Below are 18,994 nucleotides of genomic sequence, written 5' to 3'. Positions count from 1 at the left end.
ACACGGAGGGGTCGATGTATGGGTGTTTAGCAGTTTGCCCACACACCAATTTTCAGTCACGCACAAGGACTGGTGTGTGGGCGTTTGCCATCTCGCCTACACGCCCGCCTCCTCTCCCACACCCAAGCTGCCAGTTGCCATGCGTTTTGCAGTGTACATGGCAACTGCCCTAATATGATTGCAAGCAGATGACAACTCTTTTTTTTTACCCGAACATGTCAGTTGCCATATGTTTTGCATGATACATGACAAACTACCCTAGCGTGCACGTAAGCAGATGGCAACTCTTTCTTTCTAAATGGAAACTGCCCTAGCGTGCTTGTAAGCACATGTCAACTCTCTCTTTTCCCCGAACATGTTTTTCGCCATGCCATTTCTTGTAGCGCTACATGGCAACTGCCTAATATTAGTAGGTGGCAACTCCTAAAGTTTTGAAATCATGACAACTGTAGTAAACTAGACCACACATGGCAACAGCTGTAGTTGTCCAAAAAATGGCAATCTGGAACTTTGACCTGAGATGGCAACTGCAGTTGAGCAAACATGGCAACTGTAGTTGTCTGACATGGCAACTGTAGTTCAGCGACATGGCAACTGCACTTAAACGAACATGGACGAGGGTCCGGCCCATGGCAACTGTTGGGCGCGTGGTAAAAGTGTCACGTGGGACATGCGGGACCACGAGGTACGAGGCCTGACGTACCGGACGTGTGGCGTTATCTATTTCACCCATACGCACGCGTGTAAGAGGGACCGGGAGGGAAAAAGAGAGGCGTGTGGGCGCTAGTTGTTTTGCCCATACACAGACGTGTGGGCGTTATCTATTTCGTCCACACGCACGCGTGTAAGAGGGATCGGGAGGGGAAAAAAAAGACATGTGGGCGCTAGTTGTTTTGCCCACACACAGACATGTGGGCTGATCCTCTTAGACACCACACAGAACGTGTGGGTAGATTTCTTAACGCCCACACGTTTATCGACGTCCTAAAGTTATACTAAATCAGCCATATCTAACATGTACGTGAGGGGTGTACAAGCCTCCAAGGTCGACCCATTCTAGTCGAAGCATTTTATTTTATTTTTGCACCTCTCTGGTCGAAGCATTTTGGGTGCCTGGTCGATCGAGGCTATAAATTGCACCCGAAGCTGGCCTTCTTCCAGGCACTGCACTCCTGGCTCCTTCGTACATCATCAGGCAAGCTCTGAAGCTCGGTAGGCAAGAAGAAACATCCGGAGACGCAGCCTGTCTCGAATCAAGAGGGTAAGATGGCATCGACATTGTCATTCCCCATCATCGACATGGGTCTGCTCCGCGGGGACGAGCGGCCGGCGGCGATGAACCTTCTGCACGATGCATGCGAGAACTGGGGCTTCTTCCAGGTGAATACACAGCAGTAACATGGCATGATCTGACAGGATGAATCTCCTTGTCGATCTATCCTTAATGTTGATCTGCTCTCTCTTTTTCCGGTGGTGCGTGCAGGTCCTGGACCACGGCATCTCGACGGAGCTGATGGACGAGGTGGAGAAGATGACCAAGGAGCACTACAAGAGGGTGCGGGAGCAGAGGTTCCTCGAGTTCGCGAGCAAGACGCTGGAGGACGGCGGCAAGGCGGCGGAGAACCTGGACTGGGAGAGCACCTTCTTCGTGCGCCACCTCCCGGAGCCCAACATCGCCGAGATACCCGACCTCGACGACGACTACAGGCGGGTGATGAAGCAGTTCGCGTCGGAGCTGGAGAGGCTGGCGGAGCGGCTGCTGGACCTGCTCTGCGAGAACCTCGGCCTGGAAAAGGGGTACCTCACGCGCGCGTTCCGTGGCTCCAAGGGCGCCCCCACCTTCGGCACCAAGGTCAGCAGCTACCCTCCCTGCCCGCGCCCGGACCTCGTCAAGGGCCTCCGCGCCCACACCGACGCCGGCGGCATCATCCTGCTCTTCCAGGACGACCGCGTCGGCGGGCTCCAGCTGCTCAGGGACGGCGAGTGGGTGGACGTGCCGCCCACGCGCCACTCCATCGTCGTCAACCTCGGCGACCAGCTGGAGGTGATCACCAACGGCAGGTACAAGAGCGTGCTCCACCGCGTGGTCGCGCAGACCGACGGCAACCGTATGTCCATCGCATCCTTCTACAACCCGGCCAGCGACGCGGTCATCTTCCCGGCGGCGGCGCTGGTGGAGGCGGAGGCGGCCGGCGGGGCGTACCCGAGGTTCGTGTTCGAGGACTACATGAAGCTGTACGTGCGCCACAAGTTCGAGGACAAGGAGCCCAGGTTCGAGGCCTTCAAGTCCATGGAGACCCACAGCTCCAATCTCATCGCTACTGCATAGAGGTCTGAGAATAAGGCTTCAAAACTGTGTCGAGTCACACAGATGGATGAATAAAAGCTTCAAAACTGTGTCGAGTCACACAGATGAATCGCTAGTTGCCGTGGGGTCGGTCATGTGTTTGTTTGGTAGCTAATTTATGTTTCGTTTTATGATGACTACCTCTGTACCGAAATACTTGTAGTTGGGGTACAGAGGGAGTATCATGCTGTTGTTTTTTTGGGGGAGATGTATCATGTTGTTTCTGATTGAATGACGTATCATGCTCAAAGACAACGAAGTCTCGGTTGAATGATGTCACCGGTTTCATCCGATGCGATTTTTCTCTGCCTGGAACGTTGTCCCTGGTTTTCTTTCTTGAGAACTTGACCCATCCACGGAGTCATCCAGTTGCCTGTGTTCTGTTTGTATTTTCTTTATTGGGCTGGACTGGGCCTTATTTGCTTCTCTACTTGTAATTTGACTACCATTCAGAGATATTGAGTAACAATTTGTCTCAAAAAGAAAAAAAAATAACAAATACTCCCTCCGTTCCTAAATATAAGTCTTTTTAGAGATTTCACCATGGACTACATACGGAGCAAAATGAGTTTATCTACAATTTAAAATATATCTATATACATCCGTATGTAGTTTGTAGTGGAATCTCTAAAATGACTTATATTTAGGAACGGAGGAAGAAAATTTTCAACTCATACTTGAAAAATGTCCATCGCATTTTTTAAATGTATTACTCATGTATTTGGAAAATGTTCATAGCATATTTGGAAACTGCTCACCGCGCATTAAAAGAATGTTCGCTGCATATTTGTAGAAATGTTCATCTCATATTCATAAAAATGATAATTCTTCAAAAAAGCTATTTGTACAAAAAGGAAGAAACATGTCAAGAAACAATATTGAACAGGAGAAAAATACAAAAGAGACATAAAACAGGAAGAAAAAGAGAAATAAGTGAAAACAAAAAGAAGAAGAAGAAGAAAATCCTTTTAAGTTATCTCATGAATTTTATTTATATTATGTTTACATGATAGTATTTTCATTTTCCCATCTCCTATTTTGATTTCCTTGTCTTACTAAATATTGTATTGTTGCCTTCTCTTTGTACCTCCCTATTTCTGAAAAACCTTTGTCGACACTTTTTTGTGACATATACGAACAATTCTTTTGGTACAGAAGAAAATTTGTTCTAAAACACACACGCATTTTCTGAAAATATGAGTATTTTATTATATACATGAATGTTCTGAAATACATAATAGTTTTCTATAATGCGCGAACATATTTTATAGTCATGAATACTTGTTTGCAAATACAATGAAGTAATTCATTAGATGATAACTACTAGAAAAATATGTTTGTGTATGACAGTAAAGTAATTTTGTGATTTCCAGGGAACCTTTTCCGAAAGTACCATGATCAAGTTATCTAAATTTCTAAAATACATGAACAATTCCCGTAAACTTGGTGAATTAGTCTAGGAAATCGAGGAATTAATAAGCCATCCCAAATGTGCGAAACCAGTACCATACAAATTTATTGATCGCAAAGAACGCGAATCCTTTCGTTATTTATAAATATACAAGGCATCGTCGAATTAGCACATATACCCTCTGTTTCTAAAATGTAAGACGTTTTGACAGTTCTTCTTACATTCATGAACAAAGGTAGTACATCGTACCCCAACCCGATGTTCCGTCCAACATCTCACAGCACATATCAACAACTACGCCGGCTCGGAAGGGGATCCCTGATCGGCGGGTTTGGTTAAGGCTCGTCGTCGGCGGACAGGCAGATATTCTCCTGGCGAGTTCGCTCCTCAGTGCACGCCATGCTCAGCCTGCTCGTCCGGCAAAGATTCTTGAGGATGTGCTATTTCGAAAAGACAACAGAGAAACTCGGCGAGGTTCGGTACCTTGAGGACGTGCGACCCGTGGCCGGCATCGTGGCCGTGGTGCTCGTGCAGCATCAGCCCGTGCTTCCTGATCTGCTCCCTGACGAACTTCTCGTAGATGAAGGAGGCGCCCCTGAACTGCGGCAGCACCAGCCACGCCACGAATAGCAGCTTCACCTCGTACCACAGCGGTATCCTGCGAGATCAACACAATTATCTTTTCTGCACGCGGAGCAAAATGTTCGCAGCTAGGATTCTACTAGGAAAGAGCATGAACAATTTTGATAGTACCCCTCTATGATTTTACCAGTAGAGGACTTGCTCGGCTGCCATTTCGAAGAGGGCGATGAAGGAGTAGATTATCCAGTAGGCCAGCCACTGGCCGTCGTCCAGCTTGGACGTGCTCTCCATCGCGCAGATCGACGCGTACCTGATGATCAAAACCAACAGCTCACACATACACCCACAGATCTTTACCAACGTTCCCAGTACAGAGCATATCATAGCCTAGCCACAGTTAACCGCCGCAGCGATGCAAGGTGCAACGATCGGCAGGAATGTCCACTCACAGCGGGTATATCAGGGTCAGGCTCGGCCTGCAGAGGAAAGAGAAGCGCCCATGATCCACCAGATTACAGCCAAATATAAGCGATGGAAACGGAAGGATTCAGGAGCCGTGAGCTCTGTCGTGCATGGGCGTACCCTGCAATGGCGTGGAGGTGGCAGATGAGCGCCCATGTGCTCTTCGCCATCCCGGCTCAGGAAGGAACTCACCGCGACCCTGATGAGAAATGTACAGCTCGTGATGGTGGGAGGGATTCGGTTGATGGAGCGGGGAGAAGCGCGAGCTCAGTTTTTAACGGTGCCGGGGAAGGGGATGGCATCGGGTGCCTATCTTGGACGTGGAGTTCAAGGCTGGATCGGAGCCCTGGCCCGCCCCACCAGATCAACCGGGCTCGAATCGCGTTGCGTGGCTGCTTCCCTTCTTCCCATGGGAGGTTTGCTACGGTTGGCACGTGATGCGCTTTTTACCGAGGTAACAAGGCAGCCAGCCACACCTAGAGGCTGCGAAATGAACCAAGAATTCGAGACACACAAGGGAGAGAAATGTAGAATACTGTAGTGATGAAACGAAAAGCAGACCCGAGACCTTCTATTCCGCCGAAATCCAAAACAATAAGGGCATGTACAATGGTCGATAAGGTAGTCTTATCTTAAATCTTGCATGTAATTTAGAGATGACAAAAAAACATATCTACAATGGGTCATCTTTTAGTCTTATCTTCAATAATTAATTATTCCTAAAAACGTGGTGAGACATATTGTGCTAAGAGATCATCTCTTGTCTTTTCTTAATTAAGAGAAGACAAGTCTTCTCTTATGATTTCTCTCTCTTCCACCTCATCATTTATCCTACGTGGCATTGCTAAGATAGAACCATTGTACATGCCCTAAGGTGTGCATTAAGGTCGTTCGCTGGCGATATAGCCACGTACGCACTGGTTTCATCCAAAACGAGAGATATTTTGCGGGGTAAATCGAGAGCGAGGCGGCTGCCCAATCGCGTTGCACGCTGCGCGGCCAGCTGGAGGCCGGTGGTTGGTTCTACGCGTGCGATTTCAGTTAGTGCGGATGGGATCTCCCTCTGTCTCGTCCTTACGTGTGCGGGGGTTACCGGGCTTCCGTACGTGTGCGTGGCTTCGGTTCGCTGACCTGTGGGGCTTCTTTACGGTGGGCCGACGTTGTCATTGAGTGCGCCAGAATGCCCGTGTGTTCGTTGCGTTTGGCACGGGAGAGAAAACCGATCTGGCGTGGGTGGATGTGAGGAAGGACGATTGGGCTTACTGCTCGTGCGCCCGGCCCACTGGTCCTTCAGGTAGATTCGCTTTTGAGGCGGCCTTGCGATGTAGTGGACGCGGCTTACCTACGAATCACTATCTTGCGTGGCGTCTCCTCCTTCTTATATACGCGGGCCGCTCTCGTCCTTTGTTCCTCCTTCCGCCTCGCTCCGCCTGCCGCTGTACTACGCCTCCACATCGCTTCCGCCCGTCGCTGTACTTCGCCTCCACATCGCCATGAAGGTGGGCTGTTCTCCCTTGGATGAGTTTTCTTGATGTTCTTCTCTTCTCTTACCTATCACTGGTGCGCTTAGCGGTCATCGATGTTGTGTGTTCGCAGGTGGTCCTTCGCTGACCTGTTCATCCATCGCTCGTCTTGTTCGTCTCTCTGTTCTCCGGTCCTCGTCGTCGTCAAGGTACCGTTTCTGGTCTGCTTATGCGTGCTCATGGATGTGTGTGTGTGTGTGTGTTGATTTTTGATTTATGCGTCTGTCAGTTCGTTCATGCTCGTGAGGTGTTTTGTTCTTATGTCTCTTTGATTTTCCTTTCTTTCTTCTCTTGTATGAGATTTGAAGGAAGGTTGTTTGGTCGGTTCTTGTTTTGCTTTTTTGAGTTTTTAATTTGTGCCTCTGTCAGTTCGTTCAGCCTCATTAGGTGTTTGTTCTTGCTTGAATTTTCTTTTCTTTTTCCTCTTGTATGATTTTTGGAGCAAGGTTGGCCGGTTGGTTTTTCTTTTGCTTCTTTCAGATCTTGTAGAAATAATGATGCCAGTTTTACATGTGCTGCAATAGATAATGAGGCAGATAGATGACATGGCTGAAGCCAAAGTTATGTGTGGGTATGACATAACAGAAAATTGAAGGAAATATGCCCTAGAGACAATAATAAAGTTGTTATTTATATTTTCTTATATCATGATAAATGTTTATTATTCATGCTAGAATTGTATTAACCGGAAACTTAGTACATGTATGAATACATAGACAAACAGAGTGTCACTAGTATGCCTCTACTTGACTAGCTCGTTGAATCAATGATGGTTATGTTTCCTGACCATAGACATGAGTTGTCATTTGATTAAAGGGATCACATCATTGGAGAATGATGTGATTGACTTGACCCATCCATTAGCTTAGCACGATGATCGTTTAGTTTGTTGCTGTTGCTTTCTCCATAACTTATACATGTTCCTATGACTATGAGATCATGCAACTGCCGAATACCGGAGGAACACTTAGTATGCTATCAAACATCACAACGTAACTGGGTGACTATAAAGATGCTCTACAGGTGTCTCTGATGGTGTTTGTTGAGTTGGCATAGATCGAGATTAGGATTTGTCACTCCGAGTATCAGAGAGGTATCTCTAGGCCCTCTCAGTAATGCACATCACTATAAGCCTTGCAAGCAGTGTGACTAATGAGTTAGTTGCGGGATGATGCATTACGGAACGAGTAAAGACACTTGCCGATAACGAGATTGAACTATGTATTGAGATACCGACGATCGAATCTCGGACAAGTAACATACCGATGACAAAGGGAACAACGTATATCATTATGCGGTTTGACCGATAAAGATCTTCGTAGAATATGTGGGAGCCAATATGAACATCCAGGTTCTGCTATTGGTTATTGACCGGAGACGTGTCTCGGTCATGTCTACATAGTTCTCGAACCTGTAGGGTCCGCACGCTTAACGTTTGGTGACGATCGGTATTATGAGTTTATGTGTTTTGATGTACTGAAGATAGTTCGGAGCCCCGGATGCGATCACGGACATGACGAGGAGTCTCGAAATGGTTGAGACATAAAGATTGATATATTGGATGACTATATTCGGACACTGGATGAGTTTCGGAGGTCATCGGATAATTATCGGAGTGCCGGGGGGTTATCGAAACCCCCGGGGGACTAATGGGCCAACATGGGCCTTAGTGGAGAGAGAGAGGGCCGACCAAGGCAGGGCCACGCGCCCCTCACCCTCTAGTACGAATTGGACTAGGGAAGGGGGCGGCGCCCCCCTTTCCTTCTCTTCTCTCCCTCTCCTTCCTTCCCCCTTCCTCCTCCTAGTTGGACTAGGAAAAGGGGAGTCCTACTCCTACTAGGAGGAGGACTCCTCCTCTCCTTGGCGCACCTCTAAGGGCCGGCTGGCCTCCCCCCTTGCTCCTTTATATACGGGGGCAGGGGGCACCCTAGAACACACAAGTTGATCATTGATCCCTTAGCCGTGTGCGGTGCCCCCCTCCACCATAACCCACCTCGGTCATATCTACGTAGTGCTTAGGCGAAGAAGCCCTACGACGGTAGCTTCATCATCACCGTCATCACGTCGTCGTGCTGACGAAGCTCTCCCTCGACACTCAGCTGGATCGAGAGTTCGTGGGACGTCACCGAGCCGAACGTGTGCAGATCGCGGAGGTGCCGTACTTTCGGTACTAGGATCGGTCGGATCGTGAAGACGTACGACTACATAAACCACGTTGTCATAACGCTTCCGCTTACGGTCTACGAGGATACGTGGAAAACACTCTTTCCCTCTCGTTGCTATGCATCACCATGATAGATCTTGCATGTGCGTAGGATTTTTTTTGAAATTACTGTGTTCCCTAACAAAAATGATAGAAATCGTTATATGGATAAGCAAAAAAATGCATACAAAGTAGCATAGAAGAGTGAAAACTCATTGTTGCTGAATATAGAGTGTGCTTATCATGATTTACTTCCTCACAGAACTAAGCAGTGTGGTTGACTTACATTATGGTATGCCTCCTCAGGGATTGGCATCATCGGTTCATAATCAAGTTTGACTCGTTATCTAATCTGCTGGGCATATCGACTCTGCGGCTAAGGTGCGCTTCCCACTCTTTTTAACTTGTTTCGGTTGATTGTGCTTGGATTGCGTCTGCTTATTCGCAGTTATTTTCGTTGCGCAATTTGTGATATTTGTGAAATGCCACATCTTTGATATGATCTCTTATAGCTAAGAAAAGGTAAAAAAACATCCTTTTGTCTTCCAACTCAACAATTATTTGACATTGCTAAAATATAACCATTTTATTTTCCTTAACTATATCTTGACCATATAGGTCAACACTGACTTGTTTTTGGCACACATGGTTCCCATTGCCTTGTTATGAAACAAGGAATAAGCAGATACCAAAATTTAGGGTCGATCGATGGGTACGAAACACATATGTCAATGAAGTAACTTTGGGGAACCATGAACTCAAAAATTTAGGAGCACTTGACAGCGAGACGGAGTTAACTGAAAGTGATCTACAAATAATCGTGTCATTCTCTTGTATGAGATCTGAAGCAAGGTTGTTGGGTCAGTTCTTGTTTTGCTTCTTTGAGATTTCGGTTTCTGCCTATGTTACTTTGTTGATGCTCATGAGGTGTTTCTTGTTATGTCTGCTTCAATTTTCTTTTATTTTTTCTGTTGTGTGATTTTCCAAGCAAGGTTGTTTGGTCGATTCTTGTTTTGCTTCTTTGAGGCGTTTCTTGTTATGTCTGCTTCAATTTTGTTTTCTTTTTTCTATTGTGCGATTTTCCAAGCAAGGTTGTTTGGTCGATTCTTGTTTTGCTTCTTTGAGCTTTCGGTTTCTGCCTCTGTGAATACGCTCATCAGGTGTTTCTGCCTCTGTGAATACGCTCATCAGGTGTTTCTTCTTATGTGTGCCAAGTTTGCTGTGCTAGATAGATGACATGCCTGCAGCACAAGTTATGTTGAAACCAAGTCTGCTGTGAATGATAAGCAAGGTTGTTCGGTCGGCTCTTGTTTTGCTTCTTTCAGATTTCGATTTGTGCCTCATGCTATCATTATCCCATCAGAGTAGGTACACATCAGAGGAGGTTCAATCATGTTATGATTATGGTTTCTATAATTTTATTATAGATGGATGCTTCTTTTTTCCTTGTTTGTTCTGTACAACAAAGTGCACTTTTGATTGATATTATTACATGTTATTAAAAGTGCAGATTGTAGTTTTGATCACTCATGTAAAATTGAGGGAGTCATTAACAGTAGGTGGTAATTGAGGTCGTACAAGGATATCTTCAGTTCTTGATAAAGCATAGTGCCATCTGTCTTCCCCCCTTTTGTTCTGCCAGATCTGGTTCTCTTTATTTTCTCTACTTGTTCTTGTTGTGAGGTTCTTGATGAGTCTCATACAGATTGATATGGTGTACATTTTTGCAAGTGTGTGTACAGTCTGAACAAGTGATTAGTATATGGCCAAGGCAGTTTTGCGGCGTTTAGTACACTGCTATTTGGGCAGGCCAGCAAAGAATTGCTTTAGTGATTGTTGAGCTGTGTTGTACTTTTTCTTCACATGAAATGATCTCTTTGTTGATCTTTTTTCCCCGTTTTCTTGGAGAGTGTTGCCTTTGCAATGGTTTGGCCATAAATTTTTTGTGTTGCGATAGCCAAATACTGAACTTTAGAGGGAGACATTCGCTGTTTTTCAGAATTGATGGAACTACAAAAAATAACTGGCTCTGCTTAATAATTCTGCTTACACCCCTATTTGTAAAGATTTTTGTTTAGTACACGCTTGATACCTAGCACCAGTACCCCTGTTTTGTTATTACTACCCCCGTTGCTAAATATAAGATGTTTTAGTAGTTCAATTTTAACTGCCAAAACATCTTGTTTCTAGAAACAGAGGGTGTATTTGACTGCAAGATTTGATAGCAAAGCATACCAGTAAGTGGTCCAAAGAAAGGACTTTGTAGTGATCTGCTGCAGGTTCTCAAGGACTACTTGCAGCCTTTGTGTGTGTTTTTAGTCTTCTCATGATTTACTTCCTCACAAAACTAAGCAGTGTGGTTGACTTACATTATGCTCAGCATATCGACTCTGCTGCTAAGGTGCGCTTTCCACTCTTTTTAGCTTGCTTCTGTTGCTTGTTCTTGGATTGCATCTGTTTATTCGCGGTTATTTTGCTTGCATGATCTATAATATTTGTACGTATCGACGAGCAGGGAACATGAATTCCAGTGATCCTGGTACCGATCATGCTGCTGCACACAGTTGATCTGTTGCTCGAAGTCGTAGTAGAGCAGCAGCACGTCTTACGTTGTTCAAAAGTGCGTTGCGGTTTGAAATGATTGTAGGTTATTGTTGTACTTACAACGCTGCATTTTGTGCAATGTGAACTTATGTGTAAATCACCTCTTTAGGCGCCTTGAGTTCTGTACCTAGATCATCATCCTTTGGTGCAAACAGTCCTTTTATGGGTATGTGCCATCAATACTGTAATTCAAACAAGTAGAATAACACCCTTTTAACACATCTATACCAATCTGAAAATTTCCTTAGGCGGTGGTTTCTTTCCGGTTCTGTCACGTACATACAGCCGGTTAAGGCGACATCAGCGAATGCGAAAGAGAAAAATGCGAGTGTGGCGTCGAACAGGTCTGCCCTGCTTGTGTCGGCTCACATCCCACTATAAAAACAAAGCCTAACTCGTTATGCGCCTGTGCTAAATTATTTCTTTCATTTGTTTTAAGGTTACCCCTACCAGACTACATCTACCACGCGCTCTCTGTTTTCTTCTGACTACACAGAGTTCTTAAAAGGTATCTTTGTGATAAAAGGTCATATAGTTACACACTTTGTAGAAACATCTAATTCACTCTCTCTACAACATCATATAAGAAGAGGTCCTATCTGGGAGCGCCTGAATACACATGCCAGTTATGTGGCGCTTTCTTTTGGTTCCGTGAGAGATGTAATAGAGAAACATGTGTGAGTGAACGTCAGATCGTATATAACCTATGCTGCAAATGCGGTAAACTATCAATGCCCGCCTTTAAAAAGCCACCACCTTTTCTGTCAGAACTACTTAGGTTTGATGGTGATTCACGTTCTAAGCAATTCTTGGATAGAATCAGACAATACAATTCACTTTTTGCTTTCACGTCCATGGGAGCGGATATTAATAAACATATTAACAAAGGTGGTGGTCCATATGTGTTTAAATTTCATGGTCAGGTATATCACCGTATTGGATCGCTTCTGCCAAATAGAGGTGCCACTCCAAAGTTTGTTGAACTATACATTCATCACACACAAAATGAGCTTTCAAATCGAATTAATGCCGGGATGACCGAAGATGGTGAAAAAGACAGTGGTATTGATAGAGACATAGCTGATGGTTTAATGAAGATGCTTGATGAGTATAATCCTCTTATGCAGACATTTAGAATGGCTAGAGATCGACTTTAAAACCAAGGCGATGAAAGAATTGGTATTAGGATTGTTGGTGCAGAAAAAAATGATTCAGTACAGTATAATGTCCCTGCATGCAATGAACTTGCTGGTTTAATTATTGGTGATTTTGGTCTAGAAAATTATAAACGCGATGTTATTGTTGATAGTATGGAGAAAGGTCTACACCATGTGTCTAGCCTCCATCCAGCTTTCATGCCATTGTAGTACCCTTTATTGTTCCCGTATGGTCGACGAGGATTTCAGCTCGGCATACCTCACAGAGAGATAGACTTAATGCACTCTGTAGATATCACAAGTGACCTCCCAGTTCCTGAGGGTAGAAGCCATGTCTCAATGGCAGAGTACTACTGCTACTGCTTTCATTATAAAAAAGATCAATTCAATCCATTTCTTTGCTGTGGAAGATTATCTTCTCAGTCCCAGGTTGATGGTTTTGCAAGTGTTGAAGAAGGCAGGCTAACATACATAGCAGAGCATCAAGATGACTTTAGATGCGAACATTTCCAAGGTGTTGCTGATGCCGTTGGCCAGGGACATCTTGATGGTAGCAGTATAGGTAAAAAGAGAATTATCCATGCAGCCTTCACAGGCAGCGATTGCTATGGACAGCAAAATTTTCAAGATGGTGTCACAATCTGTCGTGTTTTTGGTCCACCTTATTTATTTGTCACCTTCATGTGTAACCCGAAGTGGGATGAGATCAAAGATGCCCTTGTATTTTAGCCTAGACAAAAATACACAGATCGATCTGATCTCGTGTGTCGAGTGTTCAAGCTCAAGCTGGAGCATTTCATGAAAGGGATCATGAAGGGTCGAACTTTTGGTCCTGTTTGCACGGGTACCTATTCTCCCCACAACTGATTTGTCAACAACTCCGTAGCTCTACACTCATTAGGCTAATACTTCCATTCAATTGATATATAGTGTTACAGAGTGTGGAGTTTCAGAAGCGCGATCTGCCACACATACATGTCCTCATCTGGCTTGAAGGTAGGACAGGTGGAGGCGTAACCGACCTTGCAGATACATACATCTTAGCCGAGATTCCCGATCCAGTAGTAGATCCTCTTGGCTATGCCTTAGTCGAAGATTTTATGATGCATGGCCCGTGTGGTTTAGCTAATAAAAACTGCCCTTGCATGAAAGATAAGGTGTGCACAAAAAATGTCCAAAACAATTTCAGAGTGAGAGCACTGTTGACGATAAGGGTTTTGTCATGTATAGGCGTCGTGATTCTGGTATAAAAATAAACAAAAAGGGTACTGATCTTGATAACAGACATGTTGTTCCATATTGCATGAAACTCTTAAAGAAATTCCAAGCTCACATCCATGTAGAGTGGTGCAACAAAAGTGAGGTGTTAAAGTACCTGTTCAAGTACGTGACCAAGGGAACAGACCGTTCAAATGTTGTTTTCACAAAATACAAAAAGAGGAAACATGGTGGTGGTGATGACGTTAGTGACGTGCCAGAGACTTCTTCTGCTGCAAAACGTACAAAGTTTGAACTTAGGGGAAATTAGGTGCTAAAAATATGAAATAGATGAGACAAATAACTTTCTGAAAGCTCGATATCTTTGTGACAAACAAGCTATTTGGCAAATGTATGGCTATGACATCCACCACTATTATCCCCTTGTTGAGCATCTTGCTTGTCATCTTCCAAACATGAACAATGTTATCTTTAAATCGACTACTAGCTTACCATCATTAGTTTCTACACCTTTCCTTCAACGAACAACACTGACCGCATGGTTCGAAGCGAATGCAGAGTTTCCACAGGGTAGATGTCTAACATATTGTGAGTACCCACAACATTTTGTTTAGATTTTAGAGCGCCGTAAGTGGGATGAAAGATGACATGGTACAAAGATAGGTCGTATGTACCACGTGCCTCCAGATGCTGGTGACTGTTATTACCTGTGAATGCTTCTTATGTATGTCAAAGCAGCTGAGTCGTACGAAGATGGATTCACTCACTTTTCGTTATGATGTTTATCTACTGTGGTATAGGTGACGAACGTGGGTTTTTCGAAAAATATTGGCGAGCTATGGGCGACGCAGTTCAAATAATATGTCATACAATGTGCCTGATGACTCTTTAAAAGACATGGTTTTACAGGAACTACATGAGTTGTTCTTAAAAAATGGTCATAGCCCATCAAATTACAACTTTCCTCCTCTTACTGGTAGCACTTCAAGTGCATTTGAAAATAGATTGGTTAGTGAAGAACTGTCATATAATGTACCGAAGCTATTAGTTGAGAGCCCACGCCTGTATGAACGTCTAAATAATGACCAACACACTGCTTACCATCGTATTGTCGATAGTGTGACCATTGGACCACCAGCTCTGTACTTTGTGTGTGGGTATGGTGGAACTGGGAAAACCTTCCTATGGACTTCTATCACCGCATACCTACGATCCCAACATTTGGTTGTTCTTACATTTCATCTTCCGGTGTCGCACCCTTGCTTCTTCCAGGTGGTAGAACAGCACATTCACAATTTAAAATATCGATTGACATAGATGAAACCGCCGTTTGTGATATGAAACACGGTTCAATGCTTGCGTGATTGATCAAGTTAGCTTCACTTATAATATGGGACGAGGCCCTAATGAGCCATCGGCGTTGCTTTGAAGCAGTTGATAGATCTATGCGTGATGTGCTTTCTGAAGATAACTGTTGGGGATATTACTATCAGTTATGACCCGCCCAGGAGGGGCCGGGTCAGCCCCAATGGCGGGTTACACAAGAAGCCCAGTAAACATTCAAGATTATAGTTTATTAAATATTATAGAAGGCCCAAAGGCCTGAAGGCGGTTTAAGGCCTGATATTGTGAACCATCGTATGTAAGGAAAGACTTGTAAAGAAAGACATGTAAAGGAAGTCACCGAGCCGGACACGATTATGAGCCGGCCGGGACTCTGCAGGCCACCAGGCGTCAACCCATGTATATAAGGGGACGACCCGGTGGCGGCTTAGGGCAAGAAACAACAAGTCGATGACCAAGCCGGCAAGTTGAACCTCTTGGTGATCGAAACCCCAGCAATACCAATCCCAACTAGACGTAGGCTTTTACCTTCATCGTAAGGGGCCGAACTAGTATAAAACCCTCTCGTGTCCTTTGTCCCGATTAACCCCTTTAAGCTTCCTAGTGCGATGGCCCTACGACTAAGTCCTTGATCTAGGACATCTGCCGTGACAATTCCACGATAGTTGGCGCCCACCGTGGGGACAGCGCACGGTGGATTTGAGTTCTTGAAGGGCAACTTCGAATGGCTCAAAGGATACGCTGTGAGGCCGGATGACCAAGAGTCGTCGCGGCAAGCTCTACATCGACGACGAAGGCTGGGGCCCAGAGGCCGGCTCAATTGAGTACGGATACCGGGTCCCCTTCGGCGGAATTCACGTCTTCATAGGCCGGATCGGCGAGTCAGGTCCTGAGCCGGACGTCCACACCAACCTCATCGAAACGGCTCGACGCACGAGGACCGCCCGTGTTCAATCTGCCGTGAAGCATGCCTTCGTAGGCTGTGTCCACGGCGGTAAATACTCTGAAGGATCGGTGGAGAGCGGTGAGACGGCCGTCTGTTCTGATACTGCTTCATCAACGGGTGAGACGGACTCTTTGTACCAACTGCAGGACGGCATGCTTGGGGGCTGTTCCGATGGCACCAGTATTCCGGACCCTCTTGAGCCACCGAATTGGGCCGGAGTCTTCATGGCAGGGACACAACCCGTGCAGAACTCTACAGCAGCGGCGGCAACAACTACCAGGTCGGCCGCAGCCGGGTTAGGAGACCCCGCGCGCCCCCCGACTCGGATCTTGATGGACCTCATGGATAAACTGACGACTCTGTTGACTGCCGTGGTAGAGCCGACGGATAAAGGCCAGCATGACACAGAGGTGGCACGCGTACGTGAAGAGATGGTGCAAGCTAAAGAAAATCTAGCCACAGAGGAAGTCGGGATGGAAGCAAAGTGGGCGGCTTTGGACGTTCGTGCTCAACAGCTTCAAGCGGAGACCTTCCGACTCTCGGTGGATCTGAACGCGTCAAACGAGGTCATGAGGAGGAGGCATCAGAAAACCCAATCACGTCTGCCTCTGATGCTCAATCCTAGGAATCTTTTTCACACACCCGGAGCCAGCGGAAGTAACCCGCCGGAGGCACCCCGGATTACAACACCCGGCGCACCGGTCCAGCTGCGCGCCATGGATCCACCTCGTCTAATTACCGCTCCGCCTCATTACGTCCCAACGCCGCCGGGTCACTTCTCCAACCCTTTGGAAAACCTCATCGCAGCATCATCTCGTCTGGCGGCTCTTCCGATGGAAGGTGACTCACCGGCGGCAATTGAAACACGGAGGGTAAGAGAACTTCTTCAAATAGCTCTGGCGTAGCAGGATGCATACTCCTACAGTCGAGACAGGATCCATTCAACTCCTCGCCCAAGCCGGAGCCCGAGTTACAGTAGGTATATGGAATCCACAGATATGTCAATTAATGCTCAATGCCACAACCGGCCATACAGGCATGAGCTGGTGCGGGCTGGAGCCCTTAACTTGGCGGATCAGGAGAGGATTCGTCAAGAGGCGGAACGAGCAGTTCAAATGGCAACAGATCAGGCGGCTCATCAAACTTTTCCGGCTTATCCAGCAACCTCGGTCGAGGCAGGAGTGGCCACAAGAACCGGAGGCGTTCCTTGCTTGGTGCCGGCCATATGTAATGAGCGTTTGCCAAAGGACTTTAAGGGTCCTCGTAAGGTTCCTAATTACACAGCTGACTTACAGCCCGGGGCTTGGATTGAGAGTTATGAGATGGCTATGGAGTTACTGGAGGTCAGCGATGCAGCAATGGCCAAGTATTTCACTATGATGTTAGATGGAACAGCTCGTACTTGGTTGAAGGGATTGCCACCCAATTCCATCGGCTCATGGGCAAAGTTGAAGGCCCAGTTCATCCAGAACTTTAAAGACACGTGTAAGCAGCCTATGTCGATTGTGAACCTGACCAATTGCAAGCAAGAGGATGGTGAATCCACAACCCATTGGGTGCGCCGGGTCAAGGAGATAATACATTCATCTGATAAGATGGATGCCGGCTCAGCGGTCTTGATGTTGGAGAAAAATTGCCATTTTGAACCTCTGAAGCAGAAGCTGGGGCGGCTCAAGCGTGACTATAATGACATGGGAACATTGATGGCGGCTCTCGTCAAGTATGCTGATTCTGATACTACCAAGGACCTGGTGTCTGACGAAGAAAAGGCAACGAAGGGAAAGAAGAACGGCAATGGCAAGGGTCACCAGCATAACCCGACGAATCAAGGAGGTAATAAATGTAAGGCTGATGAGTTTGTTGCTAACACCAATGCACAGAGCGAAAATCAACAGCGCAAGGGCAGACAGCCCCCTCGGTTGGGCGGGTCAGGTCCCACCCTTGAGCAATTATTGAATGAGCCTTGTCCAAAACATGACACTCGGGAGAAGCCAGCCACCCACCTGTGGAAAGATTGTACGATCATGAAGGCGTATAAAAATTCAAACACGTTTGATGGAGGTCACGGCCCAGTTGGCGGCTTAGGTGGAGGCGGTTTCCAAGGCCCGGGCGCCGGCTTAGGTGGAGGAGGATTCCACGGTCAGGGCCATCCTGGTAACCAAGGAGGGTATAATCCGCAACCCGGCCAAGGTAATCAACAGCAACAGTCCCGATATCAGAGCAATCCGAAGCAGCTGAATAGTGGGCAATACCATGTATTCACCACTAGCTTATGTAAGAGAGACCAGAAACTTCACAAGAGGGCCGTCAATGCCATTGAGCCAGCGGTTCCATGTTACTTACGTTGGTCAGAGTAGCCTATGATATGGAGCATAGAGGATCACCCACCCCGGGTCGATAATCCGGGTCACTTGGCTTTGGTGGTGGCACCTCAGGTTGGTGGATACAAATTCACTAAAGTACTCATGGATGGAGGCAACAACATCAACATCCTCTATTATGAGATGTTTTGCCGAATGGGATTGACTGATAAGAGTCTTAAACAATCCAACACTGTTTTTCACGGTGTGGTTCCTGGCAAGTCGGCATACCCAGTTGGTAAGATTGAACTGGAAGTAGCTTTTGGGGATGAGTATGACTCCAGAGCAGAAAAATTAACCTTTGAGATGGTTAAGATCAAAAGCCCGTATCATGCTCTGTTTGGACGGCCGGCTTATGCCAAATTCATGGCTCGACCGTGTTATGTGTATTTGCAGCTTAAGATGCGGGGTTATAAGGGCACCATCACAGTACACGGGAGCCGGAAAATAGCCTTGGAGTGTGAAGAAGGTGATGCCGCCTATGCTGAATCTGTCTGTGCAACAGAGGAGTTAAAATTTTACAAAGATCATGTTGACTCGGCAGACATGACGTCATTAAAGAAACCAACAACAGAGCATGAGCCGGTGTTGAAGTTCAAATCAGCTGATGACACCAAGATGGTTGACTTTGTGCCTGGCGACTCGTCCAAGCAGTTCATCATCAGTGCTAACTTGGATCCAAAATAGGAAAGCGCGCTCATCGAGTTCATCCATGAGAACCGGGACATCTTCGCATGGAAACCTTCAGACATGCCGGGTGTCCCGAGGGAACTCGCTGAGCACACTCTCAATATTGATCCAATGTTTAAACCTGTTAGAAAATTTCTCCGACGGTTC

The 18,994-nt window shown here is 46.2% G+C and overlaps 2 protein-coding genes and 1 long non-coding RNA gene across 12 annotated transcripts in view; 2 read left to right on the top strand and 1 right to left on the bottom strand.

The window, feature by feature from the left end:
- The first annotated feature begins 1,150 nt into the window (after positions 1-1,150).
- Positions 1,151-2,621, top strand: LOC119301783 (1-aminocyclopropane-1-carboxylate oxidase 1-like). The gene is made up of 2 exons (XM_037578762.1): positions 1,151-1,380; positions 1,484-2,621. Exons 1-2 carry the CDS (start codon positions 1,267-1,269, stop codon positions 2,327-2,329), a joined length of 960 nt encoding a protein of 319 aa, XP_037434659.1. The 5' UTR covers positions 1,151-1,266; the 3' UTR covers positions 2,330-2,621.
- A 1,207-nt stretch (positions 2,622-3,828) lies between these two features.
- Positions 3,829-5,059, bottom strand: LOC119297421 (protein HVA22-like). Its single transcript, XM_037575217.1, has 5 exons — positions 4,923-5,059; positions 4,790-4,816; positions 4,528-4,650; positions 4,242-4,416; positions 3,829-4,166 (listed from the first exon to the last, which is right to left on the bottom strand). Exons 1-5 carry the CDS (start codon positions 4,970-4,972, stop codon positions 4,146-4,148), a joined length of 396 nt encoding a protein of 131 aa, XP_037431114.1. The 5' UTR covers positions 4,973-5,059; the 3' UTR covers positions 3,829-4,145.
- A 1,152-nt stretch (positions 5,060-6,211) lies between these two features.
- LOC119301781 overlaps positions 6,212-18,994 on the top strand; it is a 28,677-nt gene continuing 15,894 nt past the window's right edge. For 5 of the 10 annotated variants that reach the window (XR_005147179.1, XR_005147177.1, XR_005147183.1 and 2 more), the window contains exons 1-3: positions 6,212-6,301; positions 6,399-6,474; positions 8,835-11,640. This is a non-coding gene — a long non-coding RNA (uncharacterized LOC119301781). The remainder of the gene's footprint in view (positions 6,302-6,398; positions 6,475-8,834; positions 11,641-18,994) is intronic. The other 5 variants (XR_005147176.1, XR_005147180.1, XR_005147175.1 and 2 more) reach the window with 4 other exon arrangements.

This window comes from Triticum dicoccoides, chromosome 5A, assembly GCF_002162155.2.
Source record: "Triticum dicoccoides isolate Atlit2015 ecotype Zavitan chromosome 5A, WEW_v2.0, whole genome shotgun sequence".
Classification (NCBI taxonomy): domain Eukaryota; kingdom Viridiplantae; phylum Streptophyta; class Magnoliopsida; order Poales; family Poaceae; genus Triticum; species Triticum dicoccoides.
The sequence above is the reverse complement of the archived record's forward strand: the minus strand, read 5'-3'. Positions and strand labels throughout refer to the sequence as shown.

Excerpts from the sequence above, each read along its gene's own strand:
- LOC119301783 (XM_037578762.1), top strand. The coding sequence starts at position 1,267 with ATGGCATCGACATTGTCATTCCCCATCATCGACATGGGTCTGCTCCGC. Across the intron at positions 1,381-1,483 it reads AGAACTGGGGCTTCTTCCAG|GTCCTGGACCACGGCATCTC; the intron begins GTGAATACACAG and ends TGGTGCGTGCAG.
- LOC119297421 (XM_037575217.1), bottom strand. The coding sequence starts at position 4,972 with ATGGCGAAGAGCACATGGGCGCTCATCTGCCACCTCCACGCCATTGCA. Across the intron at positions 4,817-4,922 it reads CACCTCCACGCCATTGCAGG|GCCGAGCCTGACCCTGATAT; the intron begins GTACGCCCATGC and ends TTTCCTCTGCAG. Across the intron at positions 4,167-4,241 it reads ACGGGTCGCACGTCCTCAAG|GCTGAGCATGGCGTGCACTG; the intron begins GTACCGAACCTC and ends CCGGACGAGCAG.